The 16,470-nt window shown below is 35.4% G+C and overlaps 2 protein-coding genes across 2 annotated transcripts; both read right to left on the reverse strand.

Moving 5' to 3' along the window:
• Positions 1–1,926: 1,926 nt before the first annotated feature.
• Positions 1,927–7,638, reverse strand: LOC104888502 (serine carboxypeptidase-like 33). Its single transcript, XM_010673505.4, has 10 exons — positions 6,343–7,638; positions 6,067–6,174; positions 5,831–5,926; positions 5,630–5,722; positions 5,448–5,536; positions 5,072–5,335; positions 4,716–4,882; positions 4,301–4,396; positions 2,572–2,677; positions 1,927–2,309 (listed from the first exon to the last, which is right to left on the reverse strand). Exons 1-10 carry the CDS (start codon positions 6,605–6,607, stop codon positions 2,163–2,165), a joined length of 1,431 nt encoding a protein of 476 aa, XP_010671807.1. The 5' UTR covers positions 6,608–7,638; the 3' UTR covers positions 1,927–2,162.
• A 183-nt stretch (positions 7,639–7,821) lies between these two features.
• On the reverse strand, positions 7,822–15,516 carry LOC104888504 (beta-glucosidase-like SFR2, chloroplastic). The gene is made up of 11 exons (XM_010673506.3): positions 15,220–15,516; positions 13,225–13,573; positions 12,942–13,080; positions 12,529–12,695; positions 11,060–11,281; positions 10,477–10,645; positions 10,143–10,376; positions 9,912–10,061; positions 9,673–9,802; positions 8,847–9,126; positions 7,822–8,126 (listed from the first exon to the last, which is right to left on the reverse strand). Exons 1-10 carry the CDS (start codon positions 15,395–15,397, stop codon positions 8,918–8,920), a joined length of 1,947 nt encoding a protein of 648 aa, XP_010671808.1. The 5' UTR covers positions 15,398–15,516; the 3' UTR covers positions 7,822–8,126; positions 8,847–8,917.
• Positions 15,517–16,470: the final 954 nt, after the last annotated feature.

Here is a 16,470-nt window from a genome sequence, read left to right on the forward strand (position 1 = left end):
TAACTTATACATAGTATAATGGTAATTACATTATCATGACATTACAAAGTAAGAGGTCACGAATTCAAGACTACCTTAAAACTTTTTTTGATCATTTTCTAGGGCATGTTGTGTTAACGTATACATTCCCTATTGGAGACAAAGCAGAGTCACGTTAGCGTGTAAGGTGGTGCGATACATGGTAGCGTATACTGCTCGACCACACGTTTTAATAATATATGTAGAGCGAGATAGATTAACCTTGTAATTTTATAAAAAAATTGATCTTTTGATTGCTCATTACTCATTAGTGCATTGGTGCATTTACAATCATAAGGTATTTGTACTGATACTTCTCTAGGTATTTGTATTTACAAGCGCCTTTCTTTTCCTTGATCATTAGGCAAACATGATTATCCAAAGAAATTATTATTTTGTGAGGGAATAGAAAATTTGCTAGAAAAGGTTAGCAACAACTATGTAGCTACATACTTCACCACCTTTGAGTAAGAAAAGCAGAAGCATCGAGTGCTCATGGAAAATTCTAGCATATATCAAATACAACCGACATTAGTTTGATTTAGGGCATGTTCTCTTTGGTGTAAAACAACTGAACTGAATTGAATTAAACTGGACTAAACTAAAATGAACAGTGATATGTGAAGGGAAAAGTATTGTCCCGCGTAGTATATGGAGTATATTACTTAGGCTAAGAATCAGCTTGTGCGCAGCATAGTAATTAAGTAGCAAGGTATATATTAGTCATTAGTGTGTCAAATATTAAAGGTGAGTGCTATATACTACGTGTGAAGTGTTGTAAGCTCATTAGAGCCCCCCAAAAAAGTAGAGTTTCTAAAGTGTAAGTGAGGTATCTGAAAATATTTATTGTGAGAGAAGTATCATAATATTACATTTGATTTTTAGATAAGTTATCGGTACTTGTATACTTGAGATTTGGTTTGACGCAATGATAATATTTGTAATTTCTTTTATAATAATCTATATATGGAGAATCAGACAAACTGAATTGAGTGAACTAGTGAAGTATTGTAATCTCACTAGAGCTCCAAAAAGAATTTTATCAGTGAGATGAATTATCAGTGTTTGTGTACTTGAGATTTTAAATTAACACACTTCGAGCACTCTTTTGAAATAAATACTTAGGTTGTTTGAAATTTTATATAAATACCAACTTTCTGCTATTTCTTTTGAAATCACTACAACTTCATATATTTTAGCAAAACCATACGTTACTGACATGCTGTGAAATTACCTTTTTACCTTCCATTAATCTCCCCACCACCACTACTTCCAAAACCCCACGAAACTCACTACCTTTGCAATCCCCTTATCTCCTATCACCATTACGAGGTATGGTGGTTTCATAGATGGTTAGTACCTTGGGGTGGGTCGATATTTTGATGGGTGGAGGTGGTGGTGGTTTCATAGTTGGTTAGGGTGTTGGGGTGGGATGGTTTTTGAGTAGTTGGAGCCTTGGAGGTGGTGGTGGTTTTGTAGTTTGTTGTGGTTGTGGGTGGATCTTTTTTGGGTAAGTTGGGGTGGTGGTGACAGCAACAGTGGCAAGCATGGTTGTCGCATGTGGTAGGTGCGGGGCGATGGTGGTAATGGAGGAAAGGCAAAATCGTAATTTCACGTGCCACTAACAAAGCAAAACTAACGTTTTTTTCCGTTAAGTGGTAGTTATTCCAAAAATATTTAGTCAACCTTGGTATTTATGTCAAATTTCATACAACCTAGGTATTTATTTCAAAAAATTGCCCAAAATATAGTATTTATTGACAAATTTTCCTTGTTATTTTATTTTACAATAGTGTATGTGGAGGATCTAATAAAACACTGAACAATTTAAGGAAAATTGAAATGTTTTCTTTTGGAATGATACACTTAACAATTTAAGGAAAGAAATAGGAGCAGAAAGCAATCGGATACTAGAAACTAGAAAGCATTGACAAATGACAACGCTGTTGTAATATAATAATAGTATGATCTTATTCCTGTATTTTGCCCCTATTATTGACATGTCGTGCACATAAAGGAACCACATCAATCCATCCCAAACTAGGTGGTAAAAGGCTACTGTGGTGACAATATGGTATTGGTATGGGAGGTCCTGCGAAAAAATACATAGCTAACTAATTCATCGACAAACACCCGAATAAAGTTTATATTTCTGCAGGAAGATCTTCCTCAGTCAAGAAAGAGTGAATTAGAGCTAGTGCTTCACTAGGCTTATTGAGAGGTACCAAGTGACCTGCCCCTCGAACTGTCACAAACGTTAAACCTTCGTACTCCACTAATCTTCCCCCAACCTGTATATAAAATACACGTGTTATGGGAATAAAACTTGTACCATTGTATTGTTATGAGTTACTCCCTCCACTTCAATTTTAGGTTAAATAAGTAAATAAGACTTGAATTTGTCTGTACATAATTTAAGAGGAATAAATACGTTTTGGAAGAAATTAATCGTCAAAGTTTGAACTTGAAAAACAAGCATTACAGCATAGTGTTTTACTCTTATGGAAATAAGAGGGGCTCGACTCGAGGAGAGACGAGAGAGAGTTAAATTACCTGATGTTGATGGTACCAGGAACGCCAAGGTCTCTTGATTGGCAATCCAAGTGCTTCAACACAGTACCTAGTTCCAATCACTGGGACTCTACCATCCACATCTCCACTGTCCCAAATACAATATAAGTCAGTCCAAACCAGTAGAACATATATAATGGATCTTTCTTGTTATGTAAGGGAAGACTCAAAACCCACGTCCTCTCATACATGTCTAAATCTATTTCAACTAATGCTCTCTCAAATTTATATGGATCTATTCTACTCACTCCATCGTACTTAATTTGCAAGAATTGGAATTTCTGAGTCGGAATATAGTGACAAGGAGTAGCTTTTCGCATGAAGCCTTGTCGTTTTTTGGGGAGTAATCTATATAAATTTCATTGATACCAAAGTCGAATTATGCATAACCATGAGTCGTGACTGAACTAATACAAGAAGACACACCTAACCGAGGTACTACTAAGAGAAAGTTGTGCATTGGTAGTGCTTTCAACTATATATAAAACAAAAAGGTAGTAAACTGTAACGTGTCCATAAAAAAAATGGTGGTACCATAAAACCTTCAAGTTGTGCTAGGTAACTAAGACCTGCAGACATTTCCTATATGGAAATTATTTGGCCACTTGATAGTGGTTTATCAGCACTAAATGAATGTCAACTATTAGTTGGTGAAGTTTTGTGAGTACTCTCTCAGTGCAAATTTGTCCATCTTTTATATAGTGTATACTATTAAGTTTCCTAATACAAATAATAACACTAGCAATAATAATATGGATAATCTATCATGCACTAATAAAGATGTTGATGGGTAGTCATACTCTTTCACTAGAGATAGAAACTGTCATAGATAACTACTCCAAAATTGCAGTGTGGTTGGTATATAAGCCAAATGTTTTAAAATTAAAGATAACAAAGAAAAGGAAAGAGAAGAAACGTAGGCATGTGCAAGTAGCCTATAAACAGCAGAGTCACAGTCAAATTTAACCTTGTTGTTTGGATTATACACTCCTTGCAGTAGCCAATGCCAAACAGCCAGCTGAATTCTATCCCCACCATGTTGGAAACTTTTTAGCATTTGGTGAGTTTTTCACAAGCATCTAATACCACAAATTATGGTTAAAAAGCCATACTTTCTCTGTTTACTTTTATTTATAATATGGGACGGGCACAGGAATAAAGGAGAGGAGAAAAATAGAGAAATATAAAAAGAGGGCTCCTATGTGATGAAGAGAGAGAATAAAAGAGAATTTATAGCCAAAAATAGCAGTGTTGCAAGTCATTTGTGATTGTCGTTAAAGGGAAATATTGCGGGAAAAAGTAAACGGAGGAAGTAATCAATTAACATCCAAGAAGTTTTAATAATTTGGCCTAATGTCAAAGTTCAAAGATGTCAATCACATGAAAAGTTAGTTAATGCTACTCAATTAATTTATAGCCAAAAATAGCAGTGTTGCAAGTCATTACTCATTTGTGATTGTTGTAAAAGGGAAGTATTGCAAGAAAAAGTAAACGGAGAAAGTAATCAATTAACATCCAAGAAATTTTAATAATTTGGCCTAATGTCAAAGTTCAAAGATGTCAATCACATGAAAAGTTAGTTAATGCTACTTAATTACTGTATAATCAATGACCAGTCATAAACTATATGTTTAGATTGATGAGCTTATATGATAATGTGATGGACTTCTACAAGAACAGTAAACTCAGATTTATGGCCTCAATTATGTACCTGTAAATCCAGATCTTTAGACCACCTTGTACCAGCTTCTTGTAGATAGGTAAGACTGATTGAACTGTTATATGGTACATGCTAAGCATGGAGTCACTGAAAACGAAAGGCGGACATGGAAAACATCATCTAAACAATTGAATGCCAAGCATCTAGTTAAATTGCTTATAAATCACACAAAAAAATACAAAAGTTATTGTCTTCGTTCTTTTTTGTTCTTTCTACTTTGATTTATGTTGTCAAACTTTGGACCTCAACAGCTTAAAATCATCGATATTCTAAGAATCTTACTAGTATCATTGATTTAACTTCCATAGTACTTTCATAGAACCATTATCTTGAAATTTATACTAAAATACAATTGGAAACCATGACAAGAAAAAATAACAAGTCCATATTCAAAGTTCAAACTTACCTGCAAACATTCCATTTAACACTAGTATTTGAATTCCCTCTATTAGCATTTGCATGAAGTGATGCTTGTACATCTGCCCTATTGAAGTATACTTCTGCATGATTTGAATAGCAAGGATCATAACCCTCAGAAAAGATTCTTGCCCTCTTCAATCTGTAGCTTCCCTCCTGTTGAGTATTTTCCAAAAGAAAAACAAAAAAGAAGGAAAAGTATCATCTTGAACATTGTACACACAAATATAAACTTATGCCTAATAATATATTGTCTCCCAAAACTAAACGTATGCATGGTACATTGTAGCTTTTCATGATGTGCAAGATGACCATTGTAGTGACAGAGAAGAAGAGATGGATTACCTTATTAGCATAATAATAACCGTGTGATGAAGATGTGCGATTCGAAAGGCAAATAGGAGCATATATGTTGTAAATGTCAATCTCTCGGTATTTGCCATAAACCAAATTCATGGAAGTAACACATTCATTCGACCAATTTGAGGTCTTGAAATCACACACTTCTTTAGTCTTATTATACTGTTCGTCAGATATTACAGAGTGACTCCAAGCATATTCTAGCAGACCCGTCGAGTCATAAAAATCATCAGTTTCAGGGTTCCCTACCTGTAAACAAAATTGTTTTATAGCATCATTTAGTTGCTTTGGATTGGATCAATCATGAGTTATATATTTCTTTTCTACGATACAGATCTCATGTACATGGCAGAGTACGTACTAGGAAACCTTTGAGATTAATCTTCATGGACTTAGTCTGATTCGTGTTTCTATCAAAGATAAGCTCTGCCAGTTGAGGAACGTAGTGACCTACGACAGAAAATATTGAACTGTGGATATCTTTCCAGCCAATTTAATGTTGCTTCTCATTACTGATACACTGTAACAAATAATCTAAATCACCTGCATAACTTTCTCCTGCTAGGTAAAAATCGCGGTTCTTGAACTGTGGATATCTTTCCAGCCAATTCACCAAGAAACTATATGCATCCTCGGCTTTATATAAAGAGAAAAGGTAAATTATCTTTAAAAACATCTTGATTATTTTTAAGGTAAATATGAAAGAAAGATGAATAATATGAATATTCATGTAGTTAAAATTACCTACAAATTCATCATCTAATTTGGTGAGGTCAGAAGTCGTGTTGGTATAAGAAAATCCTACTCCAACAGGAGACTCCACGAATAGCAAATTCGCTTCTACAATAAGAACATGGTAAAGAGACAAAACAAAAGATCGAGAACAGTCAACTTCAGTTCAATTCAGACCACAAAAAAGAGAAAAAAGATAACCAAGTTGCTGAAAGAAAGGTATGTTAGTGATAAGAGATGTTAATGACCTGTAATCCAAGAGAAGTTGTTGAAGACCAAGCCAACACCATTCTCATCAACTTTAAGAGGACCTAATTCCACAGCTGCACCATATCCTATTGATGAACAACCAGGCCCTATAAAACCAGATATAGAGTTTAATACTGAAATACTGAGTACAAAAAGAGAACAAAATGTTGATATACAGAGTTCGGCTAATTGTCTGACGAGTAGGGAACTAATAATCGACGAAATATATCAATAGTGCAATGTACATAAATAATTGAATGTGTTAACATACATACCTCCATTGAGCCAGAGGACGAGAGGTTTATCAGAGGGATTAGAAAGAGCTTCGAAGAACCAGTAAAAAATGGCCCTGCCATTATTCTGGTTGACAGTGATATATCCTGAGAACTGTGAGATGGGTGGGTTTGATGGTTGACCTGGTAAACTTAGTATCCTGTCATCTTCTTCAGACACTGACAATGTTTCTGATGCTTTAATGAGTGTAAAATAGAATACTAGTAAGATGAGAAGAAAGAAAACTTTAGTACTTCTGTTCATCATAGAAACAAGAAAAGCTACTCCTGGATCCTTATCAGTCTGTGTAGTCTAAATACATATATATATATAGCATGATGCAACACTTTGTTGCACACTATTCCATGACTTTTCACATAGGATAATCCTTGGGGGCACCCCATCCATTCCATAGTGGAGATCACAAATCCAACTTGCTAAAAGTAAAGTCAGAAGCAAGGCTACATATACTATATTGTCTTGTACCTAAATAATATCAGTCTTGGCAGAAGCCTTATACAATGTAGATCTGTTTCGACTTTCACAACATCACAGAGTAAATAATAATTTAGTAGCTAAGCATTTTTTATCCTTCTTTTTCGTTCTTTCGGATGGGAGAGGGAAAGGAGCGAATTGCATACATATATACCGAGGTTTGCTGTATCTATAACTATTTATGTATGTAATGTATCAGGTTTTCACAATTTATAACTGTCTTTTCTTTAAAAAAAAAAAATTACATAATTGCGATAAGCTTAAAATGCATATAATGACAATATTATCGTAACTTGAAACTTATAAGTGAAATTTATAAATGTCGAGATTAATAGGGGGATTATTGTTGATTATTTAGCAGTCTGATTAAAAAAAATTACGCATCTGAGTTATACAAACATGGAGTTAGCCATATATCAGTTATGAACCTGGAGTTTCTAATTACACAATGCAGTCAGCAAATCATCTCTGTTATCTATTTGGCCATTTATTCAGCTAGAAAATTGATGGCATAGTAAAAGCTAAATGTCCAAAGTTAGGTAAACATGTGTTCACTCCCACATTGGTTTATCTTATAAAACATGCGGTAGAAACCCACGAGAAACCTAAATTGAACCACTTTACTTTAGTGGCATCAAATGTCAAGACCAGCATCACGGGATCATATCCTAATTCCTAGCAAAGTGCAAAGACATGGAATTATTTGCCACGCCCACAATAAAGAAACAGATAGAAAGAAGCAGATAACAATTCAATTCAGCATATCAGTTCCCTACTTTTCTGGAAGATTATAATCAGGCATAATAACACGCCAGTCCACAATGGCATATAGTGGAGCACTAACTAGATAGCAACCGCCACTGCGCTTACCATGACAGTAACCTGAAACTGGAGCCTAATATCTAGAAGCTGCTTTTCTTCAGCAGCTATAATTTGTCTTCAGAGGGAATTCTGAGATTGAGGGAAGAGCCATGCTCGGATTGCTGTTCCGATAAATTATATGTATTCAATCACTAATGTTTATGTACATTGAAATTTATTCATGTACATTGAAACATCTAAATACAGATAGGAATAAACAGACCAATAGTGGAAGATTTAGAAATTTGCATATAAACGATCTTATACAAATGGATTAATTAACAGAAACCAGCTAAAGGTTAAGGCCAGAATGACGAATGTTCTATCAGTCATGCATATAAACATCACAGAGCTTGTCCAGTCATCTCCTCCTTATTGATACTATATCAGCAATTATACACGGATTTCTGCTATTTCAAGAATTGACATTCTGCACCATAAAAAGAATTTCCACATATCATTATCCATGATTAGAAGATACAAGAAAGATACCAGTTCTCAATATAATGAGGGAAAAACAGTTCCTAATTACACAATATAAACACATTGAAAGAAAGAGAATGATATGTTGCACATTTGAAGCAAGAACAAACACATGCTACAGGTAAAAGTAAATAAAGATTGCTATCCTCTCTGCCTTTCATGATTATATAAAATACTAGGCGACACTCTCTCAATGAAAAAAATCTGTAATTCTATCAACTTAAAATTTCAGAATCTTAATAGGGTAAGTCACTAATTGTAGAATGTTGAGTGGTTTACTCAAGTTTTCTACTAAGCAATACAGCTAAAAAGGTACGTGGAAATACTGCTAAGCACGCAAGTAGTCAGGTAACAGTAGGGGATCTGAGGGATAGCTCAGCAGCCACTAGACTGGGTTCGATTTCCATCTCCTCCAACTTGCGAGTTATTGGTTGTGGGATTTGGCGCATCATTTCATGACCTACGTCACACTAAATTACTTGGTCAAGAGTGAATTTACTGATGGGTAAAATCCTTATTTGTGAATTTGTGATGGGTAAATTAGCAAAGCTCAAAGTCAGTAAAAGCCTCATGCATCATAGACATAAAATGCCTTATACATTTCCACCAAAGACGTTCAGAGAGAAAGCAATTGGCCCGGTTTCATAAAATAACAGATTTACGTTACCTTGCTGTTGCTAGAAGAATACTCCTTAGCAGAGAATTCCGAAGGTGATGCTTACTACCAGCAGTAGGCCATCAAGCAGTTGACCCCAGAGGTAATAAGGCCATCTCAATATCTTCAGCTTCATCTTCATCTTCATCTTCTGATTTCCTTTTGAGTTTGAGAGGTCGACAAATAAATCTGAAGAAGCGACTTAGTGGATCCTGCAGTCCGTCCACCTCATAGTGTCCAAATCGCCAATCCCGGTCAGCATAAGGGCGCCACATGGGTTCGTCAAGACCCCCTTTAGAAACCAAAAATTAAATATTAATTGCCAATTTACTATGGTATACTATAAGATAAAAGAACTCTTTCAACAGCAGTTACTGAATATCATATTAATTATTTTTCTGATTGAAAATCGATAGATGAAAAGAAAAACACAACCCATGTTCAACGAAAAGTAGATTAGGACAAAATATCAATACACACTCGTAAGAACTATAACTGAGTTGTATGAAATGAGTGGACTTCTTCCTCCTACTTGCTATTTCATGCAGCAAGAAAATAGATTATTTAAGCATAACTACCCCATCCTCTAAGAAAAGATAATTCTTTAGAGAAGATACCCAGAGTATAAGAAAGTTTATCTAACAAGTCCATAACTTCTTTGCATGACGTACTTGTGAGTTGTGACATTCCCCCACTGACCTACTTTACAGGTATGTTCAATCAAAAAACAATATCATCTAGCAAGCCATTCTGATCTACTATACATTTCAGATCAACACAGAACTAAAGAGAGCAGAAAATCAGTTTCAGTCAAGTACAAGAACATGGTTCATGGTACCTGCATACATTAAACCATGTTTATCTACAGCTCGATAAAAAGGTCTGGTCTTCCTTCCTTTAGCAGCTTTACGCAATTCATTCCATGCTCGTTGCCGATCTTGTTGTGTTATTATGCCTGTTGTTGCCACCTGTAATTAACATGAGCATTCAAGGAAACCTGAGAATTGAAAATGGCAAGATAACTGCTAGTGTCAAAGCAAAAATAAAAAGGAAAATGGACAAAAGATGGATGATCACTTTGGAAAATAAATGGTATGAAGGTCGTGGGACTCGAGCAAGATTATTGGCACGATCAACTGCTACAAGTCCAAACTTAGGTCCATAACCATCCGCCCATTCCCAGTTGTCAGAAATTGTCCAGAAGAGATAACCAAGAACAGGGACACCCTGCATAACATAAAAGATATGAGAGATGGTAAAGGTAAACTTAATTTAAAATACTTTACAAAGTAGAGTCACAATAAGAACCATGATCATGGCACCATAAATAGCGAGTAAGTGCTCCAGTAAGTATGGCCGCCTAATTAAGTCAGTCTCATCAGAGACCCCATTTTCAGTAATGATAAACGGTATGTTTAAATGCTTGTATCTCTCATGGAACTGAAGAAGCATACGGAATAAGCCATCAGGATAGACCCCTCGTCCAGACTCACTATATTCATCCGTCTCTGATAGCTTTAGTCCAGCACCACAGACAACTTCCTGATGAGCAAGCACAGCAAATTAATGAAAAAGTTAATCAGATTCTCTTGTAAATATCTTTCAGAATTCAGGGAAAAACAAAATAGCCGAGGACAACAACCTGCCCATAATAGTTTAACCCAATATAGTCCATCTTCCCAGATATACTGTCCATATATGGGTAAATGGTCATGGAGTTGGCGAGTATGACAGCAGCAACATCAAAGAGACCATAGGGTCGCATAAATGAGACATGATGAGAAACTCCCACAAGTGCCTTCGGTAATTTGCTGCAACAAAAGTTTTAGAGTCAATTACTACTGAAATATGCTTCAGAAGCTTGATCCTGTTGAAAGAAAATTATTGTTTTCTCAATAGCAGAATAAAATTGTATCGTTCAACAAGGCAGACATCTGAAACTTGAGGGACCTCGTGGTGATGAAGTCTGCTCCCCTTTCTGACAGTAACATTATGACCTCTAGTGATCATGAACCAAGCCAGGTATGTTCATCAACAAAACGAAATACTTCCATACAACACATGATGCAGCATATAGATGAGAGTCCATGATCACATCATCCATATAAAAATAAAGCATGTATCAATCTATGTTGCATCTAATCTAGACAGTGTTTCAGGAGTTATTGTCCGTTAAAAAAAAAAAAAAGCCTTGGCTTGATTTCAAAAATCTGCAGGAGATCAACCTGTGTTCATGGATGTAATCATATGCTTTTGAGTGTGCAATGGCCATCCAGTGCATGGCTTGATTAAACACGCCAGTCGGTAAAGCAGAAGTTGCAACCTCCAGCATGTCAGGATTACCGCCAGGCCAAGCACCAGCACAGTATGTCAACATACAAAAGACATGAGGCTCATTAAATGTTACCCAGTAGTCTACCACATCTGAAACACTATCAACAACAAGCCTGCAACAGCAAAGCACAGACCAAATGTTACTAGCAGAAATTCATATCAAGAGGTTCAAATGTATAGTGTGATACATATAAAAGCTCAGCATGACAGGTCCTACACGAAAAGCCAGTATTAGAAAGCAAAATATGGATGCTGTTTCATTGGATATTACCTCGCATGCACATTGATTAATAATAGACCTATTCTGTGACCTTCAGGAAAATAACGAAAATCTAATAATAGACTTTTAACATCAACCGGATAGATGCTCTCCAAAGCAGAATAAGTTATTTAATTTGAGTGAATCTAGCTTCCAGGATTCTACCAACTGTAATTTTTTAACTGATACAATGAAGTCTAGACTCCAGCAGAATTAAAAGGAAAATACTAGAAAGTTTCCCCAATCCTCAAAAACATCTAAAACATCTTATTTTTTGAGACAAGTATAGACGTCAATCTATAACGATGGACAAAAAATCAGTAAAAGTTATGATCATGAAACTTCTCTCAGGATTCATTAGATAGCCAATAATATTTGGTCAAACTAAACAGATTCTGATTCAAGCAGCATTGAGGTTTCTCTCCCTTGCCTCTGTCCAAAGAACATCTTTGACAAGTTTTCAAAAGAATTAAGAAAAAGTAGAGGAGTAAAAAGACATGATCAGCTCACATGCAAGTTGAACTTCCCCTTTCTATACTTTGGAAGCATTTCGTTTTTGCAAGAGAAGATTTTGTATCTCACCAACCTCTTGTCATTTAGTCTACACACCAAGACACTATGTCTTCTCTCCTCGCCTCCCCTACCCCTCTCCAAATCTCTTGTAACCTTCTCAAAAGAATAATAAGAGAATCAAGAAGATGAAACAGTTGTCAGCTGGCAATAAATTTAAGATTTCCCTATCTGTACATCAGCAGCATTTCCTTTGCAACAGAAGATTCTGTATCTCACATAATAGTGGGTTTGATTGACCATAGAACTCCTGATTCATTATTCCCACCATATCAAAGATTCAAGAGTAATAATAGTTGACTATTCCAAATTTCATCCACTGGGAAACAGTAAGGTCTCAAATAAAATGCAGACAAAGCTATGGCCATTGTTTTCTTCTAGATAAGAAATTTTTATTAACATAGGAAAAGGCAAGTACATAAATAAATGGTAGGGGGTCCCAATGCTTATGCCAACGAAAAAGTTAGTGTGCCAACTGCCAATCATACTTTTAAACCACATATATGATCATCAAGGGATAAGGAAGAAGACCTAGTAAAATGCATGAAGTAATCAACAGTCTTCTCCAGTTTCCACCCTCCATAGTCTCCAGCCCAAGGAGGAAGGGAATGGTGGAACAGTGTCAGCATCACCTTCATTCCATATGACCGGACCCTATGAATGATCCATTTGTACCGCTCTAATGCTGCAAAATTAACCTAAAAGTACGACGATATTCAAACGTTAAGGATAAGAAAAAAGATGGAGTATTTTAAGGTTTTAGTAGACTGATCAGGTATAAAGACAGATGAGTGAAAATAGTTAGGAAACGTTAAAAAAGAAATCATGATAAATCATGTTTTATTAGCTCCATCCTTCATGTTGTCATAAATAGCATAAGGGATACAAGAGCATATGGGAAATACAGGGGGGATACAAGACAAAGATCTAAAAACAGGACTTACCGCTTCACTCAATTCACCAGTTGGCTCTTTCGGCATGATTCTTGACCAATCAACACCCATACGAAAGACAGTCACACCGGTATTTTTGGCAAGTTTGAGCTCCGTATCAGGATCAGACCAAAACCTTAGTCTCTCCTTCCTGATACAAATTTCAAGCAAAATAAGAATGTTGTTCCAGATAATAATAACCGCAAGCTGATAGCCTCTAGTTAGACCTATACAGATATAGAACTTCAATACATGAAACAACAGAAAGTCTAAAAGCGTAGAGATATCAACTTACGGGTGTGGAACATTGTGCCATGCAGCCACATTATGTTCGCATTCACTGATTGGAGCTTCATCTTCGTCTTGTTCTTCAGTGAGCTTCTCAAATCCTCTTATCATCGCTTCCATAGCTATCTTAAGACTTTTCTTTTTGTTTGGTGTTTCCTTTGCTTCTGCAGATAAAGCTGGTTGAGAGCCACCATCTCCTGCAGCAGAGGCTAAAATAGCATCAGCTGGTTGCCGTTGGGAAGACTCGGATACTTCACCAAGCTTTTCTTCTGCAAACTGAAGCCAAGCATCATTGAGCTTATCCTCCACATGAGCCGGTGCAGTTGCCAATCCAAAGAAGAACTCAACTTCACCATCTGAAAGAAAAAATGTATATAACACTGTCACACTGATGAGTCCAAAGAGCTTAGTCTTCCTTCAGAAAAGGAAGAAAACAGTTAGTAAATGAGAATGAAGTCTTAGGAGTCACAACATCTCAAGATTCAAATTTGAAATCTAATGCACAAACAGGCTTACTGAATGGTAGTGTAGTGGTCAAATAATGATCTCTGCCGTGCTATTTGCTCCAAGGAAGTAATCTAACACAATGAGATATAGGCCTTGTTCTTTTCATGCATGACAGATAGGTCTTGTTCTTGTCACCTTAGATGAATAAATTTTGGGAAATATAAGTTCGAATGACGATTTTAAAGGTGAAAAATGTGAAATAAATGAATGGTGAAAAAAACTCCATGACTACTACAAGTTAATCATCTATCAAATAGCTAAGGGTACAATGTCATTAGAACTCTGAATCCACTTTGAATCATCTGGCCAACACCATTATTGCAATAAAACTTTTTACCTCATATATATATATATATAACAGGGATGATTAACAAGTCCCTCAATTTCATGTTGCTTTTACTTAAACAATCCCCTATTTCAAATAGCTTTTCATTTAGAAGTACCAATATAATACTTCCTGTCTAAAATACATCCAGTATACTGCTTTTGGGATGTCCACAAATATATGTCATGTTGCCTTATTATTATTACTTGAAGATAATAGATTCGCCTAGTTAGTTACTTACTTCTCTTTCTCCTTAAGTAGCAAAATCTATTTGTTACCGGTAATGGTTTCCTTTCCCTTTCCATTTCAAAGCTTAAACCAAACACCTATAAAAGTAAAACGACGTTTTGTTATCATTCCACCCCTCTATTTGATTTCATTATGTGACTTGAACCAAACATGCTCTTACTGACCTTAATATGTTGGTTTCACCTTACATGTAAGAGTATATCTATACATATGCAACTGCGAAACTGCTACTCATGCAAATTTAAAGTTTTGTTCCTTGAATAGTACTCTCTCAGTTTCAGTGTTTCACTATAACTTATAGCCCACTTTGGTTTCCATCAAGACCAAAGAAATGGGTGCAAATTTGGTGAGAGCAAAAAAGAAATATAAAGGGTTAGATAGAGAAAAACAATGCTAAAGTAACAAGATGCGAATATTTAAGTAAAAAGATATGGTAGGCCTCACGTCCCAAAATAAAAAGAGTGAAGCCAGTAATTGTCATACGTAGTGAGCAAATTCTTGTGACATGAAAGGGAGCATTATTAATAGTCTCATCATACAAGTCCAAATTGTTAAGTTTCACAATTGTTCCACCAATGTTACTCATAACCTAAGGGGAAAAAAAGAACTTTACTACGATAGAAAGTCGGCATAATTTCAACACTTTTTTCATCATCATATGAGTCACAAAGGCAGTACAAAGAAAGGAGAATTCGAACATATGACCTATCGTTCATAGTACCCCAATCTTAACCAATAGGTCAAAATATTCTTGGTTCATAATTTCAACACTCAATACAACAATTGAACACATTAATAAAAATTCAAAACAACAACAATTAAACTAAATGAACAAACGCAATAATAAACGACTTAAACATAATTAAACAAGTAAAAAAACACTAAAAAAAGTTCAGAAAACTAAAATTAATAAAAATTAACCTGAAGGATTGACGTTGAACAGAGCAAGATTATCAGCAGACTCATCAATAGGAGAATGAAAAGAACGGAGATTTTTTTTGCGGAATCGAGAGAAAGAGAAAGTATTTGCTGCAATTGTCAATGATACTAATACTCCCGCAAGTTTTGTAGCCGATATTATCAGCCCAACTATGGTCATAATCAGCAAATAAGGAGAGAGAGAGAGAGTGAAGAAAAAAAAAATGGCGGAAGAACAGTAAGATAGGAGCCACTAGTTCTGTGTATTTTTATTATCAAGAAGGAGATGTTATATTTTTTTTTGACAGGAAGGAGATGTTATATTTAGGTGTTTTTAACATGTTTTTTATTCGTACGATATCGAATTTATTTGAATTGCCGGTAAAATGTAATCCAACGGTTGCGACTTTAGGGTCCGTTTGGTAGAGTGTAAAACGTTTTCCTTGAAAACTATTTTCCTATTTTACATTGTTTGGTTTGGTGTAAAATATTAAAATGTAAAACTTGGGATGGAAAACCATTTTCCACCCCATTGAAAACATTTTCCCCCAAAATTGGGAGGAAAACATTTTCCACCACTCCTCTTTGTACATTCCTTTTACTACCTCTTTCATTTTCCTTGTTTTCCATCATTTTTCTTACATCGAACCAAACAACGGAAAACTAATTTTGGAATTGTGTTTTCCATTGTAAATTGTTTTCCATGAAAATCATTTTACACTGAAAATGTTTTACGCCCTACCAAACGGAGCCTTAGTGGATGATACCAATTTACAAATCCATCATGATTCATGCGATACATATCTCTATTATATAAGTCAAGGGAGGAGGTATGGTGTCCTCTTTTGAAGTGACTAAAATACCTTTAATGATTTAATTAATGGAATGAAAAAAATTACGAAAGCAAATCATTTAAAAATTCTCATTCCAACTTGCCATTTAAAACAAGTTTAAAATGGTATATGCATCAAATACTTCAATCAAAAATTAAATGGACAAAATATTTATACCTTATAAAAAAAGGGGTTGCTAAATGCAACTTTCATTTACCATGTACAACCCATCTGAATTCCAAAATTATCCTTATTCACTCACAACTCATTTCTCCCTCTTCCTCTCCTCTCTCATCACCTCTTCCTCTTCGAAGATTTATGGTTCACGAAATTTCACAAATTCGTCCACCATCATGCCGCAAATTCGTTTCCAAGCTCTTCAATCTTTTCGAAAATGTTGGAAAATTGATAAATTACTAGA

The sequence above is a fragment of the Beta vulgaris genome, chromosome 3 (genome assembly GCF_026745355.1).
Source record: "Beta vulgaris subsp. vulgaris cultivar EL10 chromosome 3, EL10.2, whole genome shotgun sequence".
Classification (NCBI taxonomy): domain Eukaryota; kingdom Viridiplantae; phylum Streptophyta; class Magnoliopsida; order Caryophyllales; family Amaranthaceae; genus Beta; species Beta vulgaris.